We start from the raw sequence: 23,049 nt of genomic DNA, 5'->3' as shown, positions 1-23,049 counted from the left end.
CAGTAATGGGTCCAGATAGTTTGGCTGTTTATATCCTCAATACAAGGTGCCTGAATTATATTCTCTTCATGAATCTCAGGCCACAGAAAATAAAAGGAATATCTTGTATATATATAAAAACAGATATATTTCTTAAGAATCAAAAGTGACATCATCTAAAATCAAGAAATTTAGATACTATTTGTAGATCATTACACCAACATAAGGGCTGTTCAAGCATGAGAATTACAGGATTAAAAAAAAAAAAGCACAAAAGCATTTAATTTTGAGAATTGGCACATAGCAGAGCAAAAGCCCATGCTGGCCAGACTGAATCAGCCCTTACCTCTCAATGGTCATGACCTCACTCACTTTCAACTCCTTCCTTTCTGGCCTCCTTCCCATCTACCTAAATCATTCTCTTCCATTATATTCTCTGCAACTGCATGCTTAATAGAAGTTCTCTGTCTGAATGTATATTTTAGATGACTATGGAGAGTCAGCAGACCTGCTAAATTGTTCACATCTCCTGATGAAAGAAGCTAAGTTTGCTCGTAAGTCACCTGCTCTGTGCCGTGCCCCGTGCCAGTTGCAAATACTGTAAAAATAAGCCTGATAGTCCTTGCCCTCAAAGAACCTTGAGTGCATTCTTACCATAGGAATGATAGGATTATGTCCAAAGTGCTGAGTATTGGTCACTTATCCACAGATTGAACAAATGAGCTAGCTGTATTTAAGAAATGTAATATGATGTTTGAGTATGCACAGTGTGATAGTATTATTGATTTAAAAAGAAATGTGGGAGAATTATTTATTGAATTCCTAAATTCTCTCTGCTACTGTGCATTCCTCTGAGTTAAAATATTAGAATAGTTAAGCTAGTACATGGTAATTCACAAATAACATAAATGAGAGGAAAATGTAATATACAGGGAAAGGGTTTGGGGGATGTTGGTATGAACTGATGTTTGGCAGATTGTGATAGAACCTATTTGAATCTGACTTTCACTCCAAAACTAGTGCTTGAGAAAGGATTATAGCCAATGATCATATGTGTTGTATCAGTATATGTACTTGAGCGATTCTTACCTATACTTTGAGAAAAGCTGCAGAAACCATAGGTAATTTCCTAAAATTTAAAAATGTTCAGGTATGTGGGGCACGTGGGTGGCTCAGTTGGTTGAGTGTCGACTTCGGCTCAGGTCATGATCTCACAGTTTGTGGGTTCGGGGTCCCGCATCGGGCTCTGTGCTGACAGTTCAGAGCCTGGAGCCTGCTTCAAATTCTGTGTCTCCCTCTCTGTCTGCTCCTCTCCTGCTCATGCTCTGTCTCTCTCTCTCTCTCTCTCTCTCTCTCCTTCAAAAATAAATAAAAACATTTTTAAAAAATTAAAAATTTTTTCAGGTATATAATGCTGCCAACTATGTGAGTTGGTGAGGGGTAAGTCTGTGTGTTTGTGTGCCCAAACAAGGATGTAGCCCTGCTGGGATCGAAGGAAAAAGCAGTTTAGTTATTGATCATACCTCCAGGCAGGGCAGCAGTGTGCACCAGCAGTGGTGAAAAGTGTGGGCTCCAGGGACAGATTGGCTGGGTGTTCATCTTGGATCCACCACTAGCAACAGGGGACCTGGGCAAGTCACTTAACTCTTTGGCTGCAATTTCCTCATTTGTGAAATGAGCATGATAACAGCACCTGTATCTTTGAGTTATTATGAGGATTGAGTTAGTACATGTGAAGTACCTGGTTTGCAGGAAGATCTCTCTACATGTTAACCGGGGTTGTGATTGGGCCACTTCCAGAATTATTCATCTTCCCAGGGAACTTTCAATGGAATAAAAATGTATAATAATCACCTATTTACAACTGGAGAAATTGAGGCAGGTGTCGTATCTACTGGTATGTGAGAGAGAAGTACAATTTGACCCAAAATTCAGCCAGTCATTCCCCAGCTAACACCACCATCCTGCCTCTGAGGATATTATACTTCTATACTTCTGAGGCTTTTTGAAGATTTACTTGTAAGCATCACACTTAGAATCTAGCCCAGAATTTATTCTGAGGGACAAAGCTTAGTTACCTTTATTTGAATAAAAAAGGGACCTACGGGGAGTTGCAAAAATTAATAAGGAAAGTTTAGAAAATGCTTGGGTGGAAAAGCATCCTCTTTCAACCCTGGGTTAAATACAGTTGATCCCCATAGATTGTTCCCAATGTGCACTGAGACAGAAAAATCAATAACAAATTCAACAGAGCAGACAGAGCCATTTTTATGTAGTCATTAGAAAAGCCTTTACTGCAAACCAAGAAGTTCTAAATTTGTCAGCCCCTCCCAACATCTCTACTTATTGCTCATTCTGTAGCTACTTTCAGAAAGCTAAGTCTGAACTATTGCTCAGCTGAGCCCTAGAGAGTGACAAAGACAAATTAATGGGATCCGTGTGTGCCAAAATAAAGTATGGACCCTGTCACCACCAATATATGTTACGTCCATTAAGGTCATTTTTAATGAACTGAACTTTTCATTGGAAAGCGTTGCCAAACTTGTTGAATTAAAGGAAAGAAACCTTTACAAAATTGCAAAATAAACCAATTTTACTCCATATGAAGGAAAAAAAATGGTCATGGAAAGTATTCTGAGTTTACAATATTTTAGATTTGTATCAAAATCGGGGGAAATGATATGCATTAAAAACTTCATTCTGGTATTAAGTTGAGAACTGAAAATGCACTAATAGCATTGTAAGCTATAATGGCATATTAGTCCCTGGGACATGGCTTTTTAAATAATCAGACTGGCCTCAAGGAAAACCCAACTTTTAAATTATGTTCTGTGTGCACAAGTCAGAAAAGCAATAGGAGAGAAAGATGGTCTGAAACAAATGTATCCTCACGTTTTATTTGTGAACAGAGTGATTTGGCTCCATTTGAATCTGCTACATACAGTTAGTGGCCTATCTTTTCTTTCTTCCCAAAACACTGTGTATATTAAGTTTTAAAAAGTGGACAGAAAAATAGGAGCTCCTTCTGGGTTCCCCTAACGTAAGAACAACTCCAAAATGCTTCAGACCCTTTACTGGAGTAGCTGCTTGTATGATAAGGCAGTGTGAGATCAGAGCTATGTATAAATCACTGAAGGCAGCCTCTGGCTCAAAGCTGCCCCAAAATCCTTTTCTTCTATAAAAGAATATTTTTATTGAGATTAAATGGAAGTGTGATACACACAGAATTTAAATGTTCCTCAAGCTACATGATAACCTAATATCCCATCAAGATGAAATGAGGCCAGCATCTACTGCCTTGAGTACAGCCATAAGAAATATAAAATGAAGAAACCCACTACTAAATTTGGGCACAACAGCTTTTTTAAAAAGACTGAAAGAAACTCCTACAACAGGAAAAAATTTTTGTTTTCTTATGCCGATACCTGGAACTAAGAGGTATGATTTAATTTCTCTGAGTTTCAAGACTGTTGCCTCTTTAGCTTGCTTTCAGTCTTTGGACCCAAGAACAAACCAAGTCACTCATAATGTCAACACTCACCATTCTATTTACCTATCCATTTACTCATTATAAACATATATATTTACTGAGCATCTATTACATGAAGCTCTGACTTCACAGAAGTTTGATCTAGTGATGGACATAGTTATTACATAAAGATTCACACTTGATTTTCAGAGGCTGGTAACTGCTATGGGTAAATGAAAAGGTGATCTAAGAGAGTCTAACAAGAGCTCCAGCAGGTGTGGGGTTCAAGGAAGTCTTCTCTGAGAAGACACATTTCAATTGAGTCCTGAAGGATGAGTGGGAGTTATTACAAACTGAGAGAAAGGAGAGTCATCCATGGGGTGACGCACCTGCCAAAACCTTGAGTCAGGAAAGAATTACACACATTTAAGGAAGAGAAAGAAGACTAGTGTGGCTGGAGGCTAGTAACCAGGGGGGAAAGAGCAGTAAATGAAGATGGAGAATGGCATAATGTAACCTTGACAAGGAGTTTGGCTTTTCTTCTGGTATTCTGGGAAAAAATTAAAAGCTTTACAACTACAGGGTGAAGAATGGCTTAGTAAGGTCTAACAGAGAAAGAAAACAGATCAGTGGCTGTTGTGGTGGTCCAGCAGAAAGGTAGTGGCTTCAGTGATCATGGCTTATGTGGTCACCTGACATTCAATATGGTGACACATGGATTCTGGAGTCAACTGCCATGATTTGAATCTGACATTTATTTAGCAGTATGGCATTTGAAATCTCTGTGCCTCAACTTTATCATCTAGAATTTGGGATGAAAAGAGTACTGTCAAAATATAATTTTCAAAAAGGAAAAACTATGACCCATATAAATACAAAATGAGCACATGCCAGAATTTGTACTGAATTCATGAATTATCAAGAGAACTAGTAAGATGTTAAAACTTATTCATACCAGAACTGGATATAGAAAAGTGTCTATTTTCTACCAGACAGTAATCCTTGGCACTTATATGAACAGAAAAAAAAAACAAAAAAAACTTTCCATCACTATGGACTGGAAACATTTGTATCATCACCAGCCCTCTACAAGGAAACTTCTGTCTGGCCAAAGACAAAGACTTACACTTCCATAGAGTTAATTAGACAGCCTGCCACCCCGAAAGTCTGTTAGACAATGTCAGCATTCCACTGAAAGGACAACCAGTGATCTCTTTTGCCCATTTCACAACATTCCTGACAGTATCCATCTCCTAACAATATTATAATGAGTTAATATATATGAAGGGCTTAAAAAACATCAGTAAACATTAGCTATTGTTGTTGTTGTTGTTGTTTTATCAAGGTGGCTGTAGTGATGATGGAGAGAAGTAAAAGAATTTCAGATACATTTTTGAGCGAGAATTGATAGACTTGGGGAATCATTTGGAAGAGAGGAGTCGGGGAAAGTGAGGGGTCAGGAATAACTCCTAAATGTCCTTGAGCATTTGGATGGCCAGTAGAATCATGTGCTGTGACAGAGGAGACTGGGAGAGGAATAAGATACTGAAGAGGGAAATCAGGAGTTCCATTTTGGACATTTTAGGTTGGAGATGCCTTTGAAATATCAAAGTAAAAATGTCAATTGGGAGAGAGAGCAATGAACAGTGATTATGAGCATACAACCTACTGGCTGTGTGAATGACTTATACTTCAACTTTATCACCCATGTATTAATTACTAAACGAAGCTAGTAATAGTTCTTATCTGGTTGTCATTAGGATTTAACAGCTTTTATTCATAAAGCACTTGGAGCAGTGTCTGGCACATAAGAAGCACTATATAATTTTTTGATAAATAGATTAATTATATTAAATTAATGTTTACTCCTTTCAAAGAGTCAAATGGCTCCCTAGCCCAAAACTTACCAAAAAAAGAAATTGGGTATAAAGCTCCGAAAAAAAAAAGTCTAGAATAGAGATGATATACTTTGAAATACTTAGAATAGAGATGAAATACTTCTAAATACTTAGAAGTTGCTCACATACTGGTGGTGTGTGAAACCAAGAATCACCAAACACATCACCAAACTGAGCTCCAAGGCGCTAAGTGCTTAGAGTTTAAGGAGAGGAGGACCTAAAAAGGAGACAGAAGGAACTGACCAGAAAAGAAAAGAAAGCCAAGCATTTGCTGTCATGCAAGTCAAGAGGATAGTCACTCAAGAAAGAAGGCATGGTCAACTGCCTTGGCGGCCACTGGGAAGAAGGTAGTTAAGGATGCATTTGTTGGGAAGAGCCGACACTGTAGGGCCCGTATTCTCAGAAACTGATTATTACCTGTCTTTCTGCTGGCTTTTCTCTTACTATTAAAGTAGAACAAACTCCTGATGGTCAACAAGATCCCTCCGTTAGTAAGACTCTTCCTCATATCTTGTCTGGAACCATATCGAGAAAGATAGGTCAGAACTGCAAGCCAGGTTTAACAGAGTCTCCGAGTATGAGGTTGTGGGCCTGGAGAGAGCCCGTTAGGCCCTGACTCGTTGGAACTCTGATACCCCCCAGCATTTCCTTCTAGTACAAAGTCTCTTTCAAAGGAGAGTGTGCCCTTCGATGCAGTCAGGCTTTCTTCTCCCACTTCTAGTGCTGAGCATTTCTGCAAGAAAGTCATTGAGGCGTTTGTGCGGATGCCAGCTGCCTCTCAAAGAACCCAAAAGGGCATCATTATCATGAGAAAATCAAGTCTGCTTCTTGGAAAATTCCACTAAATATAGCTCTCCCAGTACTGCCTTAGTCTGTTTGAAATTGGGTCCTTCCTTTGTATTTATTTATTTACTTGTTACTGCTTAGTGGCATCAGACAGGGCAGTCACAGATTTTTTTTTTTATTTTTCGATAGGCATATTGGTGGCTGATTAAAAATTCTCATTGTGTTTGTTATTTAAGTCTCTGGGATCGGTCTATACTTGGTTATGCTACTGAAGTGCCTTATAGTGATGAAAACCTGTCACAACCCAGGTATGATGCTTAAGAATTAGAGGAACATTATGAAAATAAGTGGTGCTATCAGATGTTTTGCGGAATGGTGTCCTGGACACCTTTGAGAAATTGTGCTTGGAGACTTTAATATGAGTTGCATAACTAGCATGAATTATTTGCAGCTCCAGAGAGTTGTAAGCTAACAAAAGCAGTTGAGAAATATTTTCATAATTCCATATCAGGTCAAGTATCCTTGACTAAAGATCTTTCACAATAAGTTAGATTGTTATTTATTTGGAATGATTTAGGTGTGGTTCTAAGTGAATGGAGAGGCATATTTTGGATAAGTATTCTCCCAGAACTTTATTGCTCTCCCTATATTTTTAAAGAATCACTTTAAGGTTGTCTTGGAATTATGGGTTTTACAATTAATTCCAAAATCCCTAAAGGGAGAGTCACCCTCCCTTTGTAGCATTCCAAAGGTTTTTGTTTGTTTCCCTATTTTGAATGGTTTTGAAAAAAATCTTTTAATTTCTTGAGAGACACTAAATAACTAAAAAGTTTACATGAGGTCTTTTGATCTCATGTAAAATTGAGACAGATGAAAGAAAATGTTTCATTTTCCAAGTTTCTGTCCCACCCAAAAGCAATTTATTTTGCTTGTGTTTCTAAATGGCTCTTCGGATGCCAAAATGCCTAGCTTTGGTTCAGGAAACTACACCTTCTCCTAAAGGTTTCACTCCATTAATTTTGCAAGAGTTGCTCAGAACCAGGAGAAGAACCAACTTTTCAAAACTAAAGAAAAAGAATAAAGAAGATTTCATTAAAAATAGATGAGGCATTATGGAATAACAGCATCATTACCAATAAAGTTTGGGGACTTTTTTTGTCCCTAAATGATATACTTATATAAAAGACTCTGATTGGGGCGCCTGGGTGGCACAGTCGGTTAAGCGTCCGACTTCAGCCAGGTCACGATCTCGTGGTCCCGGAGTTCGAGCCCCGCGTCGGGCTCTGGGCTGATGGCTCAGAGCCTGGAGCCTGTTTCCGATTCTGTGTCTCCCTCTCTCTCTGCCCCTCCCCCGTTCATGCTCTGTCTCTCTCTGTCCCAAAAATAAATAAACGTTGAAAAAAAAAATTTAAAAAAAATAAATAAAAGACTCTGATTAATTTGGGCTAGAATTACTTATACAGTATTTTATTTTTCCAGTATCCTATTTTCCAGATCCATCTGTGGCCACTAGTTAAATGATAAAATTTTAGAAAGGGAAAAAACCATGATTCTCATGCATATATAAAATGAACATCTGTTCAAGCTTTTGTTTACCTCATTAATTAGTGAGGGAACCAGGAAGATGTTACAACCAATTCAAGGGAAATTTCAAAGAATTATATGTATTTAGGTAAATAAGAGGCTAGAGTGAATGTACAAATAGACGTAAAATGGGTCTGCTCACAGGACAACAATCAATTGCATTCCACTAGGCGCAATTAATCTGCAATTCTGTGGGCAAGAATCATTCTCATCATCCGTTTTCTCTAACTGGTAGAGTGGTAAAATAGCAATGAAAGATTGCCATAGCTTGGAAGGATGCACTTGACAGGACACCCAGTCACCTCCTGGGTCTGTGTTAAAGTTGTCTACAATTTTTCCTACACCATTCAGTTCATTCCCTCCTCTCTCCTCCCCCTAAATGCCACCACTCTCATACACAAACATACAGCAAAAGAAAGAGGGAAAAGAAATCCACAAAGCCCATCAGACGTCTGGCTGAAATTTAATAAGCTGGAAAACTAAACCAAAATTAAGTATTTTTCATGTGATTTTCTGCAAGTGTCAGTTTGCATTTTGAAACTAGAGAATGAAGTGAGGCTAGTAGTAGCATTACAATAACACCCCTATGAAGCCATTCTTATTTTGTACAATGCTGATGATTTGTTTTTTAGATGACTGTATATGAGAAAGGAGAGGAAACTAAGAGGAGAAAAGATAAAGTTAAAAATCTCAGAGGTGCTGGCTGGCTCAGTCAGTAGAGCATGTGACTCTTGATCTTGGAGTTGTGAGTTCAATCCCCACGCTGGGCATAGAGCCTACTTAAAAAAAAAAAAAAGTTATCAACCACATGTGCATAAAACTAGAGCTAAACTCTGGCTAAGCTCTGCAGTGATTAGTTAACACAAGATTAGTTAACCAAGACTGAACAGTTTCTGTTTAGCACTGTATTAATCAAGTGATTGTTTTTATTCTTTTAGTGCATGCTCTGACATCAGAATAGCCACATAGAAACTGAACCACCTTGGGATTTTACAGGTGCACTTGATTATCGCGGTTTTCTGTTTCCTAAAAGGTACTATGGTAATAACTCTCATTAAAGGATAAGCTTTTTGTTAGCTATATCAACAATTAGTCTTGCAAACTGAGGACCAGACAGAAGCAGAAATCCTCTATTTACCAGGTTTCATTTTGAATTTCCCGAAGCAGGGAAGACTAAATGCCGAAATCCTATCGGTATTCCCTGAAGTTCGAGCCCATCTTTGAAAGAACTCAAGCATCTAGCCATTCTGCAACAGTGCTGCTAACAAAAAGAACTTTCAAAGGACCCTAATTAAACTTCAATAGTAATTTTTTATTGAACATTTGAAATTAAAACCATTAAAAATGATTTAAAAAAAAAACACCTATTGACTGCATTTTAAAGGTCCCACTTGAAGGATTCTAGCTAAGCAAGTACTATTCAGACCAGGTGTCCTCAACCTTACATTTAGACCTCCTACTTCAGTTGCCTGCCCTCTCACCGACCTTGCTTCTTCCCACTTGTGGCCAGAAAGCTCAAGATAGTAAACACAGCATTGGGAGATCTAGGAATGTGGGGGAAAGTTTCAAATGAAAACCAGTTCTATTCACTTGGCCATTCGCTCTATTAGATATTTTTCTTTTGAAATATAATCTCCTGCCTTCAGCAAGAGAGAATATATTATATCACACAGTGTGTGCACGAGAGAAATTGAGATGACTGCCAGAAGACAGCACCGCTTAAAAGCCAAATCGTTTTTAATTGGTGTGAACTTGATGAAGACCTAAGGATAGTGGGTTGGGAGATGAGCCAGAAAGGCTATTTGACATTTGATAAGACTCTCACTTGGGAGACATAAAATGGATGTTTATTGTTTTTGCTGTTAACCCTAAAGGCCCAGAAAACCAAATATAGGCAAACGCCCACTCATATGCCCATGCCCACACACACACACGCACACACACACACACGCACGCACATTTATTTTCATTTGGATGCTGCTTCAAAATAAACAAGGTTCAAACACTGCAATGAGTTCATGAGGTTCCAGTAATGCACCCTTTCTACATTGTGTGCTTGTGGTCTGTCTTCCTGGTCCTGGAATGAGACCAAACACAAAGCAATTAACGTTATAGGCAAGGAGAGCTAAGGGTTTGGTTTGCGCATCACCTATATTCTAGGTTTCATCTGGGTCTCATTTTGGAGGATAAAACATAAATCGATTTAACTGCTCGTCATTCTTATAAACTCATATGTGGAAAAGATAGGAACTAAGACTCAAAACAAGTTGGAAGATTATTTATGAATCTTGGTGTGTTTGGTTTATCTCCACTTAAGGTCCTATCACAGGAGTTGGGAAACTACAGCCCACAGTCCAAATTCAGACCTTTCTGCTACCACCCTCCCTCTAGATTTTGTAAATATAGTTTTATTGGAACACAGCCACGCCCATCTGCTTCCATATTGTCTCTGGCTGCTTTCGCAGCATGTTGACAGAGTTGAGTAGTTGCAATAACAAAGACCCACAAACATGGCCCACAAAATCTAAACTATTTTCTATCTGGCCCCTTCCAGAAAAAGCTAGCTGATCCTTGTTGTCTTGTAATGGTCTCCGAAGATGTTATAGGTAACAGAACAATAACTCTTAATGCATAGGAAAAGCTAATAGGGTACAGTTCTTTTTGCGATCGTGTCATCTTTCTTATTTGACAATAAAATTCAGCACATTATTAAATAGGAAGCATTATTCACACACCATTGTCAGAGTTGGAGGGCTTTTCATTTGCTTTTGGGTTTTCCTTATAAACAAAATAGTTCAGTGTGTGTTTTCCTTCATGTCTGCACCTGGCTTGTAACATTCAGTGTTTGTGTATTTGTTGTCACTTTTGTTCCAAGAGCCAGACAGATATATGTGTAATAAGAGGGTTAAAATTATTTTGACTGTGATTTGGGGTTTTACAGTCTTAAAAAGCTCCTACAGGTATCATTACTCAAAGAAAAGGAGACTTTCTAATTTTTTAGGATACTGCTTTTCCCTCATGTTCTCTAGGTGCCAGAAGACGGATCAAGAATTCAAAAATAAGAGAGGGAGGTGACATTGTGATGAGAACTTCTTGGGAATAATTCTGAGTGGGTCTTTCTCCCTCATCCACCTTTCTGACAAGGTTGTATGTGACCTTCATTCTCTCCTAAGCTCTTCCGTGGCTCAGACACCATGAGCTGCTGGGGGTCAGGGGAGTCTGGTTCTCCTGGCCAGCTCCATGCACAGCTCAGGCTCCGGCTCAGGCCCAGGAAACATTTTGGTTCTGATCCTTCCAATTTGAAAACTTGGACTGGTTTCCTGCTAGAATTCCTATTTCCCTAAACTAGATAGGAACCATTTGCACTCACTAGGATTTAATGCTATAACCTTCTTATCAGTTCTTTCGTTTCCTGCCAAAGTCAAAGTTAGGGGACCAGGTTTGCATGCCTCCTCAGCACGACTCTCTGTGAAAAAGCAGTAGGATCCTGGAAAAATAAAAAAATATTTATTCCAAAGTTCTTTTTCCAGATTATTATACTAACTTTCTGAAAACGTTAGTGGTTCCCTCTGGGCTTTTTTCCCTAGGTCCTTCTCAAGGTCATTGCCGTTATGGGCCATTGTTGATTAGTGGGAGGGAAAGTCTTTTTTTTTGGAATTTGATATTGTCCTACATTGTAGAGAGACTCAGAGAAAAACCAAATTCTCACTAGTGTGGTTTCTCTCAGGGGGTGGGGGCAGGGAGGCTGCCGTCCCACAAACTTGTGTGAATTCAGGATCTCTCGTTTACTGTGACATGTCTGTGGATTTAAATTTGTAGCACGGCTTTTCACTATGATATAAAAAGAATTGTAGTCCAGACTAATTCAAAGAATGTGTGAGGAACAAGACTTTGCTCCATTCTTGGAAACTTACAAAAAAAGAACCTCTTTCTATATATAAATAAATCTTGGGACGCACATTGAGCAGAAAAGCAAAGAAAGTTACAGAATATGAGATCCAGACTAAAAAAAACAAAAACAAAAAAAAAACCCACCTCCTTAAATATCGCCAAGGGCTTATTTTGTGATACTTTTAGGATCCGTATTAGTCTCCTATAAGAATAGCCAGCATCTTGCAGAAGGCACAAGTGCTGGGATTTAGAGAGAGTGAAGAAACCACCAATTCCTGCTCTGAAGAGCTACCGCTGTGGGTGCAAAGCAGGGAGAAAGCAGGTGGTCTGTGGCTGGAATGTCTTACAGCTGGGAGTTCATATGACACTTACAAAAAAACCAATCCAGAAACCCGTGGCAAATGAGCTCATGAACTAGACCGAAGCACCCATCACAGGACAGGGTAGCAGAGCCCCGAACGGCGCTGGGCAGGGGCGGCAGGTGGGATGCAGCCCTCCACAACCCCCAGGGTCTCCTGCCTGGGGCTCTTCATGCTGTCCTCTTGTTTGCTTGCCGACTGCAGGTTCATCCCGGAAGCCTGGTCAGCCTGCACGGTTACCTGTGGTGTGGGGACCCAGGTGCGAATGGTGAGGTGCCAGGTGCTCCTGTCTTTCTCCCAGTCCGTGGCTGACCTGCCTGTTGATGAATGTGAGGGGCCCAAGCCAGCATCCCAGCGTGCCTGTTATGCAGGACCATGCAACGGGGAAGCTCCTGAGTTTAACCCAGAAGAGACAGATGGCCTCTTCGGTGGCCTGCAGGATTTCGACGAGCTGTATGACTGGGAGTATGAGGGCTTCACCAAGTGCTCCGAGTCCTGTGGAGGAGGTAAGAAGGGGGGACTCTGGCTCACATCCCCACCATCATCTTGTCTTTTTTCTTTATCCTCTCTCCCTGCAGGAGACTGTGTCACATGACCGCCTCTAGTCCAGGAATGATAAGCAGGGGGAGGAGGGGAGGAAGCCATCCTAAATGGAAAGCATACTGAATGAAACACAGATGTATTTCTCTTTGGGCTTGAGTGGCGCTCAGACTGTCGGCTGTGAGTGGCCAACACAACTCATGCTTTTACTTTCAGTTGTCGTTCTGATGTTTTGCAATATATCCTAGAGTATCTGACTGAGAAACACAGTTGACACTAACCTGGCAATGCTCTCAACATTCAGTTTTATTTATCTATGTCCTTGCTTTAGTGCATGTGGTATGGACCAAGGCCCAAGATGACAAAACATTCTACTCTTCCCCAGAATAGGTTCGAGCCCCCGCCCCCCTCGCTTTACTCAGCGGATTTTCCAAAGCAGTACCTCTTTACAAAGGGAAAAGGATGTATAAAGGGCACATAACAGTGTGCTTACCTGGAACAGGAAAGGACTTTAAAGTCTGACCCCACCGCCGTTTTGCAGATGAGAAAACGAAGGTCCGAAGAAGCTGGGTTCACTTGCAATCACACAGCTAGTGAGTGACAGCTGGGATTAGGCCTGCTAATTATTTATTTCCCTGTCCAAAGTCTTTCCAGCATACCTCACTGCTTTAAGCACTTAGAGAATTCCTGAAGCTTTCCCCCTTACGATTATCATTTAACTAACATTACATGCTTCCATGTATATTGACCTGATTCTCTTAGGGATATTTCATAGCCATAACAACAGGTTCAGTGATTCTTTATTTCAGGTGTTATAGATGGTGTTGTGAGGGAAGAGGAGGGCAGTTAAACCACCAATGAAATTCTTCAAGTTTATGATCTTTCTTACACAATAGAACATACATTAGATCCATAAAGCCACTGTCTCCCATGTCGGCTCCCAAGAGAGATTTTGAGAGGTGAGGAAAATACTGTCTAATTTCCTTGCCAAATTTCTCTCAGTGGCTAGCAGTAACCCCCTTTGGCACCTTATGGTTCTGTATTGCTAGCAAAGTTTCTCAACTGGTATAAAAAAGTATTAAAATTATTTTCCAGGGGCACCTGAGTGGCTCAGTCGGTTAAGCGTCCGACTTCGGCTCAGGTCATGATCTCACGGTTCGTGAGTTCGAGCCCCGCGTCGGGCTCTGGGCTGACAGCTCAGAGCCTGGAGCCCGCTTCAGATTCGGTGTCTCCCTCTGTCTGCCCCTCTGCTGCTTGCACTCTGTCTCTCGCGTTGTCTCAAAAATAAATAAACATTAAAAAAAATTTTTTTTTAATAAAATTATTTTCCAAAAATGGCTTCTAAACCATGGCATTTTGGAAACCCTTTTAAAAAGGCGTCTTATCGTTAGTGAGAATGAATGTACAAGTACTTGTGCCCAAAATGTTCACATGCAGTTGAAAAGGAATACTAGTGGAACAAGTACATACTAGCAAAGAATCCATTTTCTCCATCAGATCTTTTAGCAAGCATTTAATAGTGTTGACCTTGAGGTTCTTGTTTGTTTCCAAGTCTTCCAGTTTCAAACTGAAATTGTTAAGTGTCTTAATGGAGGGCTCTGTTATTTTAAAACCTAAAATCTTCCTTCTGATTCTGGAAGAATTTCCTGGAACGCAGCTAATCTCTGTCCTTGTGTTCTTCTCCACACACATTGAGGGCATCTTTTCTTCTATGCCTACCAAGGGAGAAGTGTTAAATAAGCCTCAGTGATCTCTGAGCCCTGGCAGGAGCTGAGAAGTCAGGTGGAAAGACCACAACACACAGGCACAACTGCTTCTTTCCATATAACAAGTGACTCAAGAGTTCAGAAGGGGTGTGTTTATCCCCAATTTCCATCATCACCTGAAAGAAACCATCGTTATCCCTAGTCTAAAATGAATTTGCTTTGGAAATTTTTTTTTTACTTATGGTCTCTCAGTTCTGGTTCTCAGTTACAAGTCAAGCCTGGAACTTTATGAGCAGATGGAAAAAATAGATGCAGTAATGGAATAATAAATAACCAGATACCTTTATCTAACCATTCTGCTGATCAACCAGTGGTATAAAACTCAAAGTGTAGAGAGCATGTGGAGTGGTTTTAATTTCAAATGTTTTCAGAAGATACTGATTTGGAAATAAGATTTGGGGGTTTGATATACAATTGATCTCTGCCTGTAGGAACTGAGTGTCTTTGTATAACATAAATTGTGCATCCTTTATAGCCAAGGCAGGGTAAAGTTACTGAAATGTCTTATGTCTTTAACTGTCAACAACTGTGCATGCTTACCTACACTTATGTAACTGTGCCAAGGTAATATATTTGCACCTAAAATGGTAGAGTTGAAAATTCCAAAGTGGTGAAAATATGGTTGTGTTATATGGTCCATATGATGCCCATATGCACTAAAAAATCATTTCACTATATGGGACATGTATATTTTGAAGTCAGTGCTTGGCAGTAACATTGTGCTACTTTGATCTTTCACCGAAATATAACCCACAAGGTTATATATATTTTTAATCATTCTTGCTGAAGCCTACCAAAAATGTGCAGGATTAACAGGTAACTTTTAAATCAATTTTGGGTTATAAGGCTGGTCAGTGTATTTTATTGTCTTCCCTATCTCAAGAGCTAACACTGGATAGATACAGAAGGAACCTTTCACCTAGCAGAGGTAGCAGCCAGAAGGAACTAGTTAGTAATTTAGGCTATGGTTGGTGGCTGTGTTTCCCCAAGCTGTCATCAAAGATCACGTAACAATTATGCTCTTCTGGGAGATATGAACACTGAAAATCCCATTTTCTGGAAGATTGAAAGTTAGCCTAACCTGTTCAGATATGTGTCCTGCGTCCCACTATCATCTCCTTGTTATATTTTAATTTCCCACATGTGAACTAATAGGTGTGGTCAAGGAGAGTGGCTTTGAACCTGAACAGCTTTATTACATTGAACTCCTAGACGGTAAAATCAACATTAAAACCTAGCTGAGGGAAAACTTGAAATTTACTTGGGCAAGAATGAAAGGTGAAGTCTTATACCTGCCACTCCCCTTCCTTACGAGTCCTCTCTCCTTTGTTTCTGTCAAGAAAGGAAAACTCAGAATCGTGAAGTCGTGTGCTTAAACATGTGTTCTGTGTTGGTTCAAAATGTCCTTCTAAGTGCATATATTAGCCTATTAGGAAAGAGCACGCATTTGTTGAGCCAACTTCTCACATCCTGGCCAACTCCACTGGGCCAAGTATGCTGTGACCTCACAGGTGAGGTTTTCACATGCCCTCCCTCCTGTGACTTCCCACGCTCCCCATTCCAGGGCAGCTCCCTCCCTCCATGTGCCTTCCCCCAGGCGGCCCTCTCCCACCTCCCCTTGGCCTACACAGCACTGCACTGTGCTCACAATGCCCTGCCCTTGAGGCATTTCCTGCATCACACCACAAAAATGTATTGTGTGTTGACCACAGGGCTGGTCCCAGATACTCCTTAAAATGACAGAGCTCTGTCCTTAGTTTCCCTCAGCACCCAAGGCCCCACCTAAGAATGCCAGTAAATGGCCCCTATGGCTAGGGACATTTAACACAGTGCCGCTGAGGCCTCGTGTTTCGTTTTATGATATGTTAGATTCGAATTTGGTAACTCTGGAATGCTGCTTAATCTCAGCATTTAACCACCTCCCAGATGATACTTATCTGGAGCTGAGGTTTATTGGTTTGGGGTAATGAAAATTTGTGTTCCACATGCATATCTAAGAGGACAATACTGACGTCCTTTTAGAACTGTTAGCCCTTGAGACCCTTGTTCTTTGCAGTGATAGAAGGACTTCAGTGGTATAAACTAGGAGTTCGTGAAGGAGAAACAGAGCCCACCATCCACACAGCTCCACACCTAAAGCCCTTCCAACTGGGGGAAGTGGTAGGACCTGGGGTCACTTCCTGCTGATGTCATCGACTCAATTTCATAAAGTATTCAGTAGCCGGAAAAAGCGAAAATGTATTTTAGAGTGACGTTTAGAGTCTCTTGAATATTACCAGGTACCCAAATGAATTGAAAGCCTAATTTCTTTTTTTTTCTTTTTTTTTTTAACGTTTATTTATTTTTGAGAGACAGAGACAGTGTGAGCAGGGGAAGGGCAGAGAAAGAGGGAGACACAGAATCTGAAGCAGGTGCCAGGCTCTGAGCTGTCAGCACAGAACCCGACATGGGGCTCAAACTCACGAACCGCGAGATCATGACCTGAGCCGAAGTCAGACGTTTAACCGACCGAGCCACCCAGGCACCCCTGAAAGCCTAATTTCTAATATAACCCCAGGTCTAGATTCTGTATAGAAGACAGCTTCATCCAGCACTTTGTCGTCATTACCTTAATGCCGGACTCTCCCAGGGGGAAGTATCAGTGATGATTTCAACAGTTTCTTGTGAAATGTTTTGCTACATTGTCATACCATGAATTTCAAATGGCTCATCCCAGTTTCAACCAAGAGCGCAACACCCTGGAGCCAGCATTATGGAATCTGGTGGGATAGCTTGAATGCCTAGTAGAAATTGCAAATGCTCCAGCCTGAACTGACCATGATATATTTAAATTTTAAAGCTCACAAAAAAAGCTTAAGAAATAGAAAATTTACATGCATGTGCTCAAATACTGTGATTTTTGAAAAGGTTTAATTTCTCAGACTTCTGGGAAAGGTGCTTCCAATTCTGGCTTTAAAATGTCACTTTCCGGGAGCCTGGGTAGCTCAGCCGGTTAAGTGGCTCACAGTTTCGTGGGTTCGAGCCCTGTGTCAGGCTCTAGTCTGGCAGAAGGGAGCCTGCTTAGGGTTTTCTCTCTCCCTTTCTCTCTGTCCCTCCCCCACTCATGCTATCTCTGTCTCTCTCAAAATAAATGAATAAACTGTAAAAAATAAATAAATAAAATGTCATCTTCTTTTAGAGAGAAAGAGTGCAAGTTGGGGAAGGTCAGAGAGAGAGAAAGAGAGAGAATCTTAAGCAGGCTCCACACCAGCACAGATCCTGAAGCAGGGCTCAGTCTCATGACCGTGAGATCATGACCTGAGCTGAAATCAAGAGTCAGACATTTAACCAGCTGAGCCACCAGGCACCCCAAAATGTCACTTGTTAAATGGCAGTCTTTCTGAGTGACCTCAGTCCGTATAACATCACCTTAGGAAACTTTGGCCTGTTGGGGCAACTGGGTGACTCAGTCAGTTAAACGTCTGACATCGGCTCAGGTCATGATCTCGCAGTTCATGGGTTCGAACCCCATATCGGGCTCTGTGCTGACAGCTCGGAGCCTGGAGCCTCCTTCAGATTCTGTCTCCCCCTCTGCCCCTCCCCTACTCCACTCTGCCTCTCTCTCTCTCAAAAATAAATAAGCCTTAAAAAAAAAAAAAAGGAAACAGCCTGTTGATTGAAGTAATAACTACTTGGAGAAATATGGGATAGATGGCACGAGGGAAGGAGCAGGACTAATAACTGATTAGGGCAGTGGTATATATTGGGTACTTTTGATAAAGCAAGACAGAAAATAAGAACAAGAAAATGTTTGTGTATTTATATACAAAACTAATTATATAGGTTGTCATGTTCTCTGCCAAAATCATATACAAATATTTAACTACACATAGATATATTAAGCTGTATGTATCTCTTTATACACAGCTATGTATGACTGAAAGCAGAGTATCAAGAATGTCTCATCTGGCCTCTTCCTTACCCTGCCCTCTACTGAAGTGATCCCAGACAAATGTCTAGGTTGTTCCCGAAGATCTCTAGCAGATAGAAGCAGCCTTTTAGTATTTTTAAATGTTAGTCCTGTCATTAAAAGTTCCAGTGCTAAGGCATTGCCTCACTGCTTATCAACTACATGACCTTAGCAAGTCTCTTCGCCTTTCTAAGCCTCAGTGTCCTTATCTGTAAAATGGGATAAAAATAGCACTTACCTCATGGAGTTGGGAGAATTGCGTGGTGCATGTCAAGCTCTTAGCATTGGCACCCGACTAGTAATGTCCCACCTGTGGATTTTGACTCTTACTAAGACCGTGGGCACCTGCATGGACTGTCTGGTCATTACCATACCCACCTAAATGGTTCCTTGCTCCATTAAGGTCTCCATAAGGGGTCCTGCACCCCACCTCAGAAGACCTGCCAATAACTCTGCACCAGCCACTGCTCAAACTCGTGTCAGAGACAAGCAAGTGTCTGTGGGAGCAGTATTTCCCATGCATGTAGAAAAGATTGTGTTTCATGGGTATAGTCATTGTGTACCTCGTTCGCTTGCTTTTGTTCCAACTTCCAAAGCCGCCCAGGTCACTAAAGACGTGAACTAGAATCAAAAGGAAACCAGCAAAGATTGGAGTCCTCAAGGCAAGGCCCCCGGAGAACAGCAGTCTGCAGAATATTGGCTATTAAAACGCAGCTCTTGGCCTCCCTTCCAAATACAACAGTCGCCTGTTGATTAAAATATAACGTGTGAAGGTCTTGGGGACATTTTTTTTTGTCACCCTGCCCTCCTTCTGCATTAAATTATCACACTCCCGCTTTGGCAGCTCTATGGCTTTGGTGGCGTTGTTTTAAAGCATTTCATCAGGACTGGTGGCCAGCTCTCCCATGAGGGAAGTTGCCCTCCTCAAGGGTCACATTTACAGAGGTTCAAACTCAAGAGTACTTTCTCCCTGATCGAGCGATGCCTGAGAAGATGGGCAGTCCTGGGCTTTAAGCTGCGTTCTCCGACACGCAGCCAGAGTCCTACCAATCACAGAGGCCTCCCACCAGCTGCCTTGTCTACACTTCATCACCCCACACACGCCCACTCTGGCCTGACAGTGTGATTTGTACGCAGGTGTCCAGGAGGCTGTGGTGAGCTGCCTGAACAAACAGACGCGGGAGCCTGCTGATGAGAACCTGTGCGTGACCAGCCGCCGACCCCCCCGGCTCCTCAAATCTTGCAGTTTGGATCCCTGCCCGGCCAGGTAAGGGGCGAGGGGCGCGGCACCTGCCCTTGCTTCCCAGGAGCGTGTTCAGGGTAGGGTGCATCTGTCCACAGCGCAAGACCAGAACGCTTCTTGTTCAAAACCCAGTGTTTTGAAAACCAATTAGCATCAGTTCAAACTTTTAGTCAAATCCACTTAAGTTTAATTGAAACCAGGGCTTTGGAATTCCAGCCCAATGGTCATGCTCAGGGTCCAGAAAGCTCCGTACACTGAAATGAGCCCCGTGGCGTGCATGGCTGTGCACGTGCTGTCGTGCTATCTCCTAAAGGAACTTGAAGGACCGCAGTCTTCAGGGTCTCGGCCACTTTTAGCTGGTATCCCAAGCCCTCACGGCATAGTAACAGATTGGCTTGTGGACTGCAGGGTGGCTGGGTGGTATAATTGATCCGCTGTGAAATCCGCATGCACACAGCATGCAGATTCATTATAGCGTGCTCTGGAGTGTATGTGTGTCATTCCACATGCATAAAATCAATTAGAGCATTTCATTTTTTGGTCCTGCCTGGGTCTCGTTTTTACCCGACCTTGAGCCTTAGTTAATCAATCCAATCACTGCTCCAGTACACATAATTTTATGGTGTCTTGAAAGACTTGCCTGCAGATACTTCTCTGGAACAAATCTCTGTAGAAGCTAAGCCATCTCATCGGTGATTCTGGTTTCAAAGGGAGATGGTTAAAGAACCAAAGCCAGACTTTCAAGTGTACTGATGGGATGAAGAATGTTATGAGATAAGGTCATATCCTACATAGGAAGGGGAATGCTGTTTCTGAACGTTATCTCTTCTGTTTCTGCAAAGTAGCACGGAAGAAGCAGGGCGTTGCCTTTAGGCATGGACAATAATTTGCTGAGGCAGCTTGTCTTATTTCTCAGTCAACAAAATGCCTTTCTTAGGAACTTAAAGGGTACAAATTACAGGCCAAATCAGGACACAAGCTGATAGTGACACTTCTGCTGGTCACCAGAAGTGTTCCATGTATATTTTTTTCAGGTTACCTTTTTTTAAATTCTTTTTTAAAAAAATTAATGTTTATTTATTCTTGAGAGACAAAGAGACACAGTGTGAGCAGGGGAGGGACAGAGAGAGAGGGAGACACAGAATCCGAAGCAGGCTCCAGGCTCCGAGCTGTCAGCACAGAGCCGGACGCGGGGCTTGAACCCATGAACCGCGAGATCGTGACCTGACCCGAAGTCGGACACTTAACAGACTGAGCCACCCAGGCGCCCCAAGGTGTTTCATATATCGATCTGGATGGTGGGCTCGCTTCCCCCTTCCGATGCAGAAATAAGGAGGGCCTATGGTACCACCATCTCCATGGCAACCGGCAAAGCAGTCAGCCACTTCTTGGAGTAGCACTCCACCCAGGAGAACAGCAGCCAGAAAAATAGAATCGAGGGCCAGACCCAGAAAAGGCTAGATCTAGTGCGTAGAATCCCAAGAAACCTCTTTTCTGTCCCTGTTTGACCTGGTCCCTCATCTCCCACCTAACCTCACAGTTTTCCAGTTGGGCAGACCTACCTGCATGGGCAAGGGGGTACAAACCTCTTCCATCTGACTGCGTTCTCCCAAGAACAAGCAGAGTGGGTTGGGCCTGGACGGCCTGTAAGGGCCTTGGCTAGGAGGTCCAGAGGTTCTCACCCTAGCTTTGTCACCCACCAGCCATGTGACGTGGGGCAAGATGTCTGCCCTTTCTGTTTCCATATATGCAAAATGAACAGGCGGTAGGAGATGATCTGAGGTGACCACATCCTTCTCAAATATCCCACGAGTCTTCGTTAGTCTATAGGCAGACACACTGGACCGCTACCACTGTGTGCTGCTAATTGATGTCATTTCTGTTCCGCTTACTTACCATCACTTTAAAAACAAGCCTAAGTGTCTAACCACATTCCAGTGTGGTAATGACATCCAAATGCTGTGATGAGCTGAGGCAATGCTGAGAAGTCAGCACCCGGGACCAGCTAAAGATCTTGTGGGATTTGCAGCCACTAAATCCGACCCTTCCTGGGCAGCAGAAGGAAGAAGACACAAGGTGTTACTTCCCATCCTCAAAGTACTGAACATAGTTAAATTAGATAGGCTTAATTTACTCTACGACCTTTATATTGACTCCAAGACAAGGACCCTTGTTAGGCTTAACTTTATTGCATTTGCTCCAGATAAACTCGGTGCTTTAATCTCCCACCAGCCAATTATCAGACTGACAGGCAAGGCCTCTCTTACAGGGCACAGCCAGGGGTTCCTTGGGCCGACCGTCCAGAGCTGAGTATTTGTAGACTGATGCTAATTAAAACAACAAGAGAGGGCCGACATACAGTGGCCTGATACCAGTCTTCATCTCGTGTTAAAGAGCCAAAGCAGATTTTCATCTTAAAAGTGAGTCATGTATGGAGGTGCATTTCCTGTGAGCTATTTCAGTGTGACATCAGAGGGGAAACAATCTCTCATTCGGAAACTAGGTGTAAGGTGTACATAGAAGAGAAATGGATTTGGTAGGGACATAATAGTACACTGTTTTCCCAATAACCTGTTCCGTCGAATAATTTAAATCTTTAATTCACAATTCTTTTTGTGTACAGATCAGTGTTCCCTGCACATTTTAGGGTGTCCTCTAATGGGCCCCAAGTTCCTATGCATTGTCTTTTGGGCTCTTGGTCTGTGCTGATGTCCGTGTGTTCAGAGCACCATAGCATTTTCTATGGGACATGCAGAAATGACGTTTCCAGTCTTGGTCACTGGGTTCACGTCTGAGAGGTGGCCACCAGTTAGGACAAGTGGCTTTCCCAGGCAGCTGTCAGTCCTAATACACAGATCAGAGAGCCACTTTTTCCTCTTATGTGTGGTCAGAGTTATCACACAGAAAATGCCAAAGGCCTAGAGGGTGTGTCCCCTCTGGGCATCTTTCTGAGATTAAATATACCTTCTCCTGACTTACTCTGTGCGGATGGCAGGGCTGGTATCAGAAGCACGTGTCTAACTTTCTCCAGGTTCCCTACATTCTCACACCCAGCTCTCCACAGCAAGGAGGAGACTCTCAAGCTGGAGGTGTCTGATTGTTCCAGTGTGTGTGTGTGTGTGTGTGTGTGTGTGTGTGTGTGTGTGTGTGTGTGAGAGAGAGAGAGAGAGACAGAGACAGAGACAGAGAGACAGAGACAGACAGAGAGAGAGAGAGAGAGAGAGAGAGAGCGAGCGAGCAAGCATGGACTGCCTGCATTTTTAAGGCGCTTTAAAAAATAGTAGGTACCTATTGAAGAGGACTGTATTTTAAAGAAGTCCACACTATCAGCTCTATGTCCAAACCCACCTCTCTCTGGAACTAGCAGCTGGCATACTGTTTGACACATAGCAGGTGCTTGTTAAGTGCTTATTGAATACATGGGCATAATGGACCAGGACCAAATGTATACAGAGTAATATTTTTTTAATTTTTTAATGTTTATTTAAACATTAGAGAGAGAGACAGAGAGAGAGAGAGACAGAGAGGGAGACAGAGTGTGAGTGGGGAAGGGACACAGAGAGAGGGAGACACAGAATCCAAAGC

General features: G+C 42.0%; 1 protein-coding gene across 3 annotated transcripts in view; it reads left to right on the top strand.

The window, feature by feature from the left end:
• ADAMTSL1 (ADAMTS like 1) overlaps window positions 1-23,049 on the top strand; it is an 888,150-nt gene that overhangs the window by 692,669 nt on the left and 172,432 nt on the right. For all 3 annotated transcript variants that reach the window (XM_047830980.1, XM_047830979.1, XM_047830981.1), the window contains 2 exons: window positions 12,171-12,472; window positions 19,359-19,488. In XM_047830980.1, coding sequence (XP_047686936.1) covers window positions 12,171-12,472; window positions 19,359-19,488 — 432 coding nt within the window. The remainder of the gene's footprint in view (window positions 1-12,170; window positions 12,473-19,358; window positions 19,489-23,049) is intronic.

This window comes from Prionailurus viverrinus, chromosome D4, assembly GCF_022837055.1.
Source record: "Prionailurus viverrinus isolate Anna chromosome D4, UM_Priviv_1.0, whole genome shotgun sequence".
NCBI lineage: Eukaryota > Metazoa > Chordata > Mammalia > Carnivora > Felidae > Prionailurus > Prionailurus viverrinus.
This window is presented reverse-complemented; position numbering and strand designations above follow the sequence as displayed.